Genomic DNA, 11,828 nt, shown 5'->3' on the forward strand with positions numbered 1-11,828 from the left:
CTTCCTTCCCATCGCTTGCTCTTCTCTCAACTCAGCTCACTTTGAAAGATCAAGTCAAAAGACAAATGTTCTCTGCCAATAAGTGATTTTAAGCATCATCTTTGGAGGCTTTTCTGTCTTGGTATTCAAGTGTCAAAAGGTTCAGCATGGTTCAGATCAGATCATCTTATATGCTAAACACTGCCTTCTAAAGTCATTTGTTTATTTTCCTTTGGCTCACTCCCTTTTTATTAGGGGTCACCACAGTGGAATGAACAACCAATTATTCCAGCATATGTTTTACTCAGCGGATGCCCTTCCAGCCGCAACCCACTGTGAAAAACCTATAAACTATTGACACACACTTACACACTACAGCCAATTTTGTTTTATCCAATTCACCTATCGCATGTCTTTGGACTGTCAGAGGAAACCCAGGCGAACATGGAGAGGACATGTAAACCCCACACAGAAATCCCAACTTTCTCAACTGGGACTCGAACCAAGAAGAAGCCACCCCTACCTCTAAACTGACTATTGTAATTGTATTGTAATTGACATAACACATGTTTACCTGACAAGCAGTGATGGAAAGAGTACTGAACATCATACTCAAGCATAAGTACTGTTATTTGCCAAAATAATGCAGTGCAAGACACTTGTAAATGTATCTGTTTTCTAAATACCACTCGATGTGTGAGTAAAAGTAGCCTTTCTAAAAGTACTCAAGAAGAGTAGTGATTAGGCTATCGCATACTATGCTGTGATTAATAATTTATTCCACCTTACACCCTTCAAACTAAAAATGTAACTTTCGTTGGTGGCATTTACTTTTAAGGGTGTTTCTACGTGTAAGTAGACAGTCATGGACTATACATTTAAAATGTCAGATTAATTTAATGTTAGAACACATTAAATGAATATATGCACCTATAATAAGTCAACAGATTGCAGCAAGTTGATGCATTTATATGTGGAGTGAAATCTGTGTAACCTAAGGGGCAAAATCTTGCTGTAATAAGCAAATAAAGGAATTTTTAACAGTGTAATTTTGAACACGGTATTGTGAGTTTAAATAAAAGTTTGAAATACAAGCCAACACAAACTCAAAACAATAAAACCTGGTCTGGTTTCACAAACAGGGAGAAGATAAATGTTTTATTCCAAGGACAACAATTTTATTTATTTTACAAAATATTCTTGTATTAGATCACGTCCATGAAATATGTTTTTATTTTATTTTTTAAATCCTTCTAAGTCTTTAGAGAAGGAGATAATACAACATTTTATTTGGATTAAAACAATAAGACTTGTATTATTAAGTCACAAAAACGCAATTTCCCGTTTTTTTTCTATTTCCTGTTGCTAGTTGTCAGTGGTGAAGGTTGACAGCAGCAGCCTCCCAGAATTTAAGGTTGCCAAATCAACCGTCAGTAACCACCGACTAATTACTTATGTATAGTCGTAAATGCCTATTTCGGGGTTCAATCTCAACTCATATGACATAATTTATATCTATAAATGAACATTATCGATAAATCAACTATAAAATCAACTAAAATATCGTTTTCCTAATTCACAATCTGATCTAAGTTATATGTGTTGATTTAATAGGAAAGACTTGGCAACCTTCGGCCACAGCACAGAGGCAAATGCGGACTGCTTAGCTTGTGTGCTAGCAACATACATGTGGAGGGGATCACATCCCAAACTCTGCCCAAATTTCCCTTTAGACTGCCAAATACCGCCAACTGCCCCTGTATCCCTCACAACAAACGTGTTTTCTTCAACATGAAAGGGTGAGTAGACGACAGAGAAGGCTCTATTCCTCTCAAGTAAAGTTTTCCCCTCTCTATTCTCTTTTTTCCAGCAGGGGGGCAGTGGAGTTGCTCTAATGCTAGCTGTTAGCTCTCTGCGCGCTTAATGTGGAGAAGAGACATTTGCGCCGCGTTTTTACACCTAGTTTTACCTTAATCTTTTCCCAAAATCTCCAGAAAATAGCTTAAAAGTGCCTCATGTAATCTAGCACCAGATTAAATCTTATGCCAGTACAAACGGCACGAGTGAAGTCCGTGCCAAACTGGATCGTGTGTCGAATCTAAATCCGAAAATGTTGAGTCAGTCTTCAAGTTGCTATCTTGGTTAGCAAGCCAATCTGAAACCTCTCCCAAATGGGCGCCCAGATGGATCGTTACATTTAATAGCAGTGTATTAAAGCTTGTTGCTGTCATGTTGGGGTTAATGTGAGATTATTTTGATGTAAGAATTGAAATGTGACACACGTGATGGAGTGAGCTTAGCCGCATAGCATGTCCTCTTTGAAAATGACAGAACAAGTTCATATGGTCTTAAAACACTTCATGAAGGACGATTCTTTAACGTTTGATGGATGAAACGATGCATAAATGTGTCTAATATGCTACGTTAAGCTCACTGTAGTGGTTTGCTGTGACCATGTGTGTAGAATAAAGAAAAGTCAGCGATATTTAAATTTTTATTCTAAATCCAATTCTGTTTTAAAATATTTCATATTTTAAAGTTTTGAATTCACATCTGTAAAAAAGTGGTACCCAGCCCTGTTCCTGGAAGGCCTCCAGTAGTACACATTTATCCGACACACCCATTAAGAGTCTCTGCTATGGAGCTGAAGGGAATCAGGTGTTTCACTAGAAAAAAAACATACTAAATGTATTTTTAAGGGGCCCTTCATGAACAGAAGTGGTGCACCATTGCTTTAAAAGTCTGCAATATCATCTGAAACGTATTTACTCTCATCGCTTTACCAAGCATTGGTAAACTTTATTATCTAACTTGTTTTAATCAGTGGACTTTGATTTCAAGACCGTGTATAGTAGTATAGGCATTTGTTCTGTGATCATAAGTTCTGTAAACTCTATTTAGTGTGTATGTTTTTCTCCTGTCAACTCATGCTGGTTGTTCAGTGGCAGTGGTGAACATGTGACCAGCAGCTGTTGTTGGTGTTGGGCTTCAGTTTGCTGCCCCCCTATAAATACCTGCTTATTGCACTGCTGGTTTACGGTGATCATAGTTATACAAGAAATGTGTAGTTTTGTGGGTGCACCTTTAGGGTATCTCTCTCTCACACACACCCACACACACGAAAGATAAATGAGAATGTGCTGATACTAAGTTATTATAGGGGTAGTTCACCCCCCCCCCCCCCCCCCAAATACAATTTTCTCACCATTTATTCGATCTAAGGTGTTTCCAAACTTTTACAAATTTTTTTCTTCTGTTGAACACAAATGATGTCGGAAAAAAGAAACCAAATTTAAATGAATGGCTGTTTTTTTCCTATCATTTTTCAGTATATCTTCCTTTGTTCAACAGAAGAAACTCAAACAGGTTTGACATAAGTGGACTATGAGGAAACAATGACAAAGTTATAATTTTTAGGTGAACTATCGCTTGAATACAATACAAATTTTAATATAAAATAAATGAAATACTCTGTTGCATTCAACTATAGAAGTAATTTAAGTATTACACCATTAAATGTGATTAAATAGTGAAGATCATGTATACATTATTAATTTTACTGTTCCTGAAGTTCAATGAGCACAAATGACAATGATGTATAAATTTAATATTAGGTAAAAATGGATATCCATAGACGCTTTGTATGCAGCAGAATCAACTGATAACTGATATTGTACTAATATCTTGGGCTTTTCTAATAGTAAAGCTGTAATATTGTCATTTATGTGGACTGTTTGCTGACCTGACATGTAAAGAAAAGGACATTGTTTGTCAGTTCACAGCTAGTTGACCATTCTGCTTTTGTTCTAGTAGCCGGATCGAGTTGGGGGATGTTACACCCCACAACATTAAACAATTGAAGCGTCTGAATCAAGTGATCTTCCCTGTCAGCTACAACGACAAGTTCTACAAAGATGTTCTTGAAGTGGGAGAGCTCGCCAAGCTAGGTATGTAACAACGCTGATGCAAAACACTTACATTTGAATTCACTTCACTTCACAACAAAGCCGTAACTCAACTGTTCAGGACATAATAAGAACTGAAATATTTTGTGTAGTATTTTTTCGAATAAAAAAATTCTAAAGTCTTTTTATTGTCAAGACCAAATAAATTAAAATAAACTGAAGCTAGCAGTGAGTGTAAAAACAAAATACAAATATTTTATCCTTTACTGTCAAACAAAATGTGTGCAAGCTTTTCATTTTTTGATAGCTTTACATTAATGGCATTTTATAAGTCAGTTTGGAACATAAGTCACCGTAAATCTCAGATAATAATAAAAATATTGTAATTTTGTAAGTCTTTTTTTAGGGCCTTGTGATTAATCAAAATGAAATGGAGATTGCAATTCATCAAAGGCTGTGATTGTCATGCACATCCTGTCAGTGAAATTTGACTCTGTGATCACTAGTAATTCTCCTCAGAAGGCCAGAGGGTGCACATCTGCCGCAAAGAAATAAGGGAACTGTTTCATTGATTCAACGTGACTAATAAACTATACAACTTATTTCAAGCACTCCATGGAAGTTATGAGGTACGTTTGTAGTAAACCCATGTAATTAACCCTTTCACGTGTATGATCTCAGCCTTGGCTGGTCCTTGAAGCATACGATCACACCGGTTTGATTAGAAAATTCATAACTGAAGGCGCATGCTGAGGCACTGAAGGTAGTGCTCAGCACTTGTCATAAATCACAGTTTATCCATGCTTCAAACAAATAACATTTATTTTAGATTTCAGACTTTCAAATACACAACTACAAGCAAAACATGCCATTTAAGGTTTGAAAAATATCTTTGGAGATGGCAATAATCATTATTTTTCAATATAACTGGAATATGTGCTTTGTTCACATAAGATACACAGTTTATGTTACTAGAATATTTTCTCTATTCCTCTCCCAGATAAATATTTGCTGCCCTTCATGTATTTCAGCAGAAATTTATGAATATACACAATAAATATAAGTTTGCAGTTAACGAGAAGTATTAATATTATTTATTAAATTTTGCATAAATTGTATTTTATTTGCATCTACCCCAATCCCAACCCTCACGGTAATGTAAAAATTTGTTCAGTGTCAAAAAATGATGCCATATTGGTGTGAATATCCTCAGCTCTATCCCCTCTAGACTTAATGGTATCTAGATCTAGACTGTGCTGAAGTCTTAATAGGATACAGCCAAGTAAACTTGCATCAATATAGCAATTAGATCATTAGGGCTGGTGGGTCACAATAAATGCATTGCCATGTGAACTTAAGAACTCAATGGATTCTAAGTAATGGTCACAAAAAAACTTATGCAGAAGGGTCAGCTGGAGTATTTAAAACTCACGCGTGAAAGGGTTAAATGTGGTATTTTCACATGCAACACAGAGCCTAAATTCACTAAGAAGGGATGCAAACAGCTGTCAAACTGCAGAATGATTATCTTGAATTTCAGGATTACTAAAATCTTTAAACTTCTATGAATTGATTAAACTGTAAAGAACTATAGCTTTGTGTAGTAAACGCTGCTCAATCTGAAAGCAGCTGCTGGATATTAACTGCTGATTACAGAGCTGGCTTTACTGACAAATTGCACATGAAAAACTCCAATTAATTGTGCAGTCCTACCTTACGATGACCGTTGCATCCTTGCTGGATTAACGTTTTGTTTATTTTCAATGACAGGATATCTGACCAATCATAGGACAAAATTATGTGCCTCCAATGGCATTTACTATATTGTCCGACAAACAGACCATGCAGTCGAGTTACATTAATAAATAAGTTAGATGAAAATTTGTGGGGATACATGTATGGTTCTTACTACACAGGCAGCCGTTACTCAGACGGGTCTAATAATTTATTGTCATTTAGATTTGAGTCACTTTCACATCCTGATCAAACGTGTTTTTTTTTGTCTCTTTCTGTCTGAAATTGATGTCAAATTATTCATTATGGTTTGGGGCGGTGCACAAATTGATTGTCTGAGTACCATGGCTGGTAGCAAAAACATCTCAGAACTATCAAGGAGTCAGGTCTTTCAAATGACCAAATGAAGCATTAATTTGATCAAAAGCAAATCTGCTGACTCCTAACTTGAACCCTAGTATAAATACTATTTAAAATAAATACAAAATATCTACTAACTGTTTTATCCTTTTACAGCATATTTCAATGACATCGCAGTCGGTGCTGTGTGCTGTAGAGTGGATCACTCTCAAAACCAGAAGCGACTCTACATCATGACACTGGGCTGCCTAGCACCTTACCGCAGACTCGGCATAGGTAACATGCATTTCTCTGCGTTTCTGGGTGCTTGCGTCTCTCTTTGTTTCTTTCAAAGGGCAGTCAGGGGTCAGATTCTCTTGGATTCAGTTCATGATTGCATAATCAGATTACTGTCTTTGTGCGATGCCTGACATGAAGATTTGTATAATCCACTAGAGCAGTGATGTTTAAATTCTGTTTGCACATTTACTGATATTTATCTTGCCATGTTTGTTTGAAGGAACAAAAATGCTGAACCATGTGTTGAACATTTGTGAGAAGGATGGCACTTTTGACAACATATACCTGTGAGTCTGAAGACCGTCTTGTGCTTTATTTGTTGTGAAACATCCATCTGTGTCTCATTCACATAAATGTACATATTAAATGTCGTGTAGTCTCTGCTGCAAAATCAAACCATGAATATTTAACCTTTTATTTATTATATTTTTATTTTGTTATTACAGTGATGGCTAAGTCAGTAATCCAAAATATTATTTTGATGCATCATTTTTTTTTCTTGGTATAGACATTTAAAACAAACTCTATCCATACTGTAACTATAACTACACGATTAATTAATTTACCCTATAAGCCTATGCCCTTAAAAGCATAAAGCTACAACTTTTATACAGAAAACTATAGTGAAAGCCTGTTAACAAAAATGTACTATGATATCATGGTATATTTGAATATTGTTGGAAACCATAGTATTTATTTTTCCTAGTATGGAAGTCGATTGATTTCTAACATTTTTCAAAATATTTTCTTTTCTGTTCAACAGAAAAAGCAACAAAAAAAGATTTAGAACCTGACAAAATAGTGAGTAAACTGTCCATTTTGGATGAACTATCCCTTTTTTCTGAAGATGAAGTATTAAAATTACAAATATTAAATATTATGAAATATTATAATATGAAATGTTAAATAAACAAAGAGACACCACTGCCAAAGTTTAGGTCATTTGCGTTAACATAAAATGATCATAGAAGCTAAAAAGCTACATTTTTTATAAGGATGCACGTAGGGCTGGGTGAATAATCAAACTATTCAGACATTCAGAACCTATAATCGATTTATTTTTTCCAGGTAGTTTTTTTTCTTCTAGTTACTTTCTCTACGGCACGTGGAGTCACATGACCTCACTCTCATGTGAGGTCATGTGACTTTGCATCCACATCTGATCTCTGGTCAAGTAGGACGATGGACTTATTTTTGACCCTTACTTTCTGCTACATTGACGATGATTGGAAGCTGCGCCAGGGATGCCTTGAGACGGCAAATGTTCCATTACATTAAAATGATTATTTACGTGAAAGTATTTGTTCACAGAAGACGCAAGAAATGCACTGTTTAAATTATTATTTACAGGATGTACAACAGTTATTTTATTTAAAAGAGATACTGCTTATTTTCTACTTTTAAGATAATAACATTGAAAATAATTTATTTCCTTTACAAAAGTGCAAATTACTCATTTTCAAGAAAAAAGTGACTGTTCTCAAGGCAATGTGTGCTTTAATTTTAGTTGTTCAACGTTGATGTTCAAGAAATAATCATAGATAGATGTGTGTGTGCTTTCAATTATTTAAAAATCAAGTAATGCAAAAATCTCTCGCTTGTAATAAGTGAGCCTATTTACTGTACAAAACTTATGCAAAAAATAAAATTAATAAATGGACTAATTGTTCATTAATTGTAATCAAGTTAAAATATTCAATTGAGATTTTGATTTTAGGCCAAATCGCCCATCCCTAGATGCACAAGAGTTAAATCAAAACAATGTAATTCTATTTTTTTGCCCTGTTTAAATAGTTAACATAATTTTAACCAAAAACAAATTATTATTCAGCATTGATTTACAGGAGATGCCCACTGAAATGTCAAAGTGTAAGAAATATATAGCAAAAAATTCTGCTGGGTATATTTAGATTAAGTATCATTTGATGACATATTAAAGGACTATTTTAGAAACACAGTTCGGCTTTAAAATAATAAGTAATTGTAATTTTAAAGGTTTGTGTTTTGCATCTATAATTCAAAACCACTAGGTTTTACCCGTTTGTTATAGATTTCTCATGTTTTAAAGTAAATTTAAAAGAATGGTGAAAAATTATTGTTTTATATATGTTATTAAGAGGTTTAATTTTAGATATTTTCACCCATATTTTGACAAATTAGTTCACAGAAGTAACATTCAAATAGAATAAACATTTGAAATATGTGTTTTACTTGCTTTCTATGTAAATGAAAATGGACATGGAATTTTCTATCAGCTGACGTGGTTTTGCTTTTTCATGTCTCCACAGTCACGTGCAGATCAGCAATGAGTCTGCAATTGACTTCTATCAGAAATTTGGCTTCGAGATCATTGAGACAAAAAAGAACTATTACAAGAGGATAGAGCCTGCAGATGCCCACGTCCTTCAGAAAAGCCTGCGCAGCCCATGTGCGCCGCCAGCAGGAGAGTTGCAGAAAGCAGACTAGAGCTCCAAGTGCGAGCGACACCAGATTGGTCTCTTCCCCCAAAATGGAACTGTAACAGATGCCCCAGGGTTGACACACTCACCACTTTCTTCAGAGGACATTTTAGACAGAAAAAGTCAATGACGTATTTGCTGCATTTATTGTGCAAAAACTTTAGTCCCCCTCAATTATTTTGGTTGAATTTTTTTTTTTTTTTCCTTTTCGTTTCATCATTTAGCGAGTTGAAATTACATGGAGGTTTTCAAGCAGAATCCATAAGTGCTCCGAAAAGCTGCTGACTACTTAATGATCTGACATGGTGAAGGTTATGTTTTCAAAGCATACTGTTTTGCATTTGTTTTTTCGATTCGTTTAAGGTAAGGGGACATAGCTTTGCTTGGACAAAAACAATAGAACTTAAGAGGTAAAAGTCTTTTTAAAATACGCCCCAGCTGGCAACCTTGGAGTGATTGTTTGAATCGTCTTAGGGGCACGTGGGATCATGGCAGAAATCCATCTCCCGCCACCTGAACCCTCGGACACACGGTAAGGGAATCTACCGGTGGCTGAAACCTCCTGTTTGACCATACAGGCAATATGCAATGCTGGAGGGTTGCATGTGATGCAATGTCTCCTTGTGATGTCAGCCGCCTCGCTTTGTTGAGGCCAGTGAGGAAATGAAGCGAAGAGCCCCCTCCAACGAGAGAAGTGGTACAACTGTTTTAGGATGGGGGAGGTTAAGGGGAGTAAACTCCACTTGTTTGTGAATGTTTTGTTTTTCAGCCCATTATTTAATACCCCCCTTTTTTTCTTTTCTTTCTTTTTTTTAATCTGTGGATTGAGTCTGGGCTTTTTCTGGGGTTTGCGGTAATGCTGCTGGTGAGATGTTGAGGCTTCAAATTGCAAACAGGAACGGCTTTTTTATATGAGCCTTGACGGTTGCGTTGTTTACGGTGGATGTGGTTCTCTAATCATTTTAAAAGTTAGAGTTAATAGAGGGATAGTTCACCAAAAATTATTGTCTTCATTTACTCACCCTTCACTAGTTCCCAAACTGTCTTCTGTTGAACACAAAACAAATGACAGCCATTGATTTCCACAGCATTTGTTTGTCCTGCTCTGAATGTCAATGACTGTCAGTTTCCAGCATTCTTTAAAATATCTTCTTTTGCGTTCAACAGATAAGGGAAGCTTATTGTAGTTTGTAAACGTTCACGGGCGAGGAAATGTTCATTTATTGGTGAATTATGCCTTTAAGCAGTGTGTTTGATGTGAAAGTTCATTCTCTCCCTCCATTACCTGCCTGAGTGTTTTTAAATTTGAATCCTAGCTTCTCACTTGTTAACGCAGCGATGAAAAATCCTTCCACAATGCAAAAGTTACATTTCAGTGATGTTCACTGACCACCGCCTATTTCCCCATACTCAATGTGGGAGTTTTACAGGTTAGTTTACAAGTTATTTTATAGGACTTACAGAGTCAGATCCCAGGAAAAGCCCCAACTCGGTGCATGCCAGGGGAGACATGCCCTCTCCATTGTAGTAAAAGCATGTTTTTGTTCCTTCTTTCTTTGGAAAAATTTTATCTTTTTCTGGAGCTCTATATTGTATGACTTTTAAACCTCTAAATAAAAATTACTATTTGCATTATTTTGTTTTTCATTGTTTTTGTAGATAAAAGCCATACATCATAGGTCTCAAACTTGATTCTTGGAGGGCCACAGCTCTGCACATTTTTACTCCAACCCTAATCAAGCCTAGCTGATTCAAACAATCAAGGCGTTCTTAACTACTAGAGAAGCAGGTGTGAGATGGTTAAAGCTAAACTATGCAGAGCTGCGGCCCTCCAGGAATGGAGTTTGAGACCATTGCCATGTTTAGTATAATATATAAAAGATTTGTTATATGGTACTTTTGTTTTTGGGGTTTTGTGATGTTTTTGTTTCATTTAAGTTTTATTTATTTATTTTTTTAAACATTTCATATAGTTTTAATTTGATTTATTGTGATTTGTTTTATTAATTGAATTTGTTTAATTTCTTTTTTTATTACTTTGGGATTTTTATTTCATTTTGCAAGATTAGAAAGTCCAAAAGACCATATTATAGATTTAGTTATAACCAAAAAGTATAGTTTCTCATTTTATTTTGAGTATATTTTTGTTTTTCATGAGACTACACATCTCACAAGACAAGGCTACACCATTAACAACACTTATTGTACTTTATGATCTATAGGGCTAAATGCACAGCTAGTGTTTTTCATCCAATGATAAACTTCTGGGGCCTCATGTACGAAGACTTGCGTTGAATTCATACTAAAACATTGTGTATGAACGAAGCTGTAAATGTGCGTACGCAGTAAAAAATTCAGATGTATGAAACACTGCGTACACGGAATCACACGCATATTCTCTTTGTACATTCGAATTAACGTTAAAACTGAGCGCACGTGCATTAGCGCAAAACCCCTCCCAGCCTCCTCCCCCTAATAAATATGGTAATGACTCTACTTTGGCAAAACCAAATGAAAAAGCAATGGCAAAAGCAAGCAAAAAGAGAAACTTTGAACAGAATGTGAATTGGAGGTGCTCCTATCAGAGGTAGACCGGAGAAAAGCAGTGTTATTTGCAAGTTTGTCCTCCAGAATTCATTACAAAATTTTTTAAAAATAGAGTAGGAGAGTTTAGCTGACGCGGTTAACGCAGTTGGGTCTGAACATTCCACTGTGAGTGAATTAAAACAGAAAGGGTTCGATGTAAAGGTGTAAAAATTTTGAGGTGTCTATTTAGGCAAAGTGCAAATATGTGCAAAGTGCAACATAACTAAAGAGAGCGGCAAACAGCAGCATAAGTGGCGTAGCTCGTAAAGCGCATGGCAACATGTTTTGACACGCGTGTTTGACACGCTGGAACCCATTCGAATCCAGCGTCTGATAAACTCCTTTTTTCCCCTATTACTTTTCAGATTTTGCCTACTCTTCCTCACGAGGAAGACAAGTAGGAATCATTAAAAAGTGTGTGTGTTATGTTAAGCGCATTTGAGCATCATATTTTATTTGCACATTTATTGAATGGAAATGTTTCCGATTCACGTATGCAAATTCGTCTTTAGATGGCGGCTTTATA

General features: G+C 35.7%; 2 protein-coding genes across 7 annotated transcripts in view; one reads left to right on the top strand and one right to left on the bottom strand.

Moving 5' to 3' along the window:
- vipr1b (vasoactive intestinal peptide receptor 1b) overlaps nucleotides 1–11,828 on the bottom strand; it is a 738,286-nt gene that overhangs the window by 442,533 nt on the left and 283,925 nt on the right. The gene's annotated exons all lie outside the window — the stretch shown is intronic.
- naa50 (N-alpha-acetyltransferase 50, NatE catalytic subunit) lies at nucleotides 1,650–10,351 on the top strand. 2 transcript variants are annotated; one of them, XM_087308462.1, is made up of 5 exons: nucleotides 1,650–1,778; nucleotides 3,790–3,926; nucleotides 6,135–6,254; nucleotides 6,478–6,544; nucleotides 8,546–10,351. In XM_087308462.1, exons 1-5 carry the CDS (start codon nucleotides 1,771–1,773, stop codon nucleotides 8,721–8,723), a joined length of 510 nt encoding a protein of 169 aa, XP_087164588.1. In that variant the 5' UTR covers nucleotides 1,650–1,770; the 3' UTR covers nucleotides 8,724–10,351.

This window comes from Danio rerio, chromosome 24 (genome assembly GCF_052040795.2).
Source record: "Danio rerio strain M-AB ecotype USA chromosome 24, GRCz13ab, whole genome shotgun sequence".
Lineage (NCBI taxonomy): Eukaryota > Metazoa > Chordata > Actinopteri > Cypriniformes > Danionidae > Danio > Danio rerio.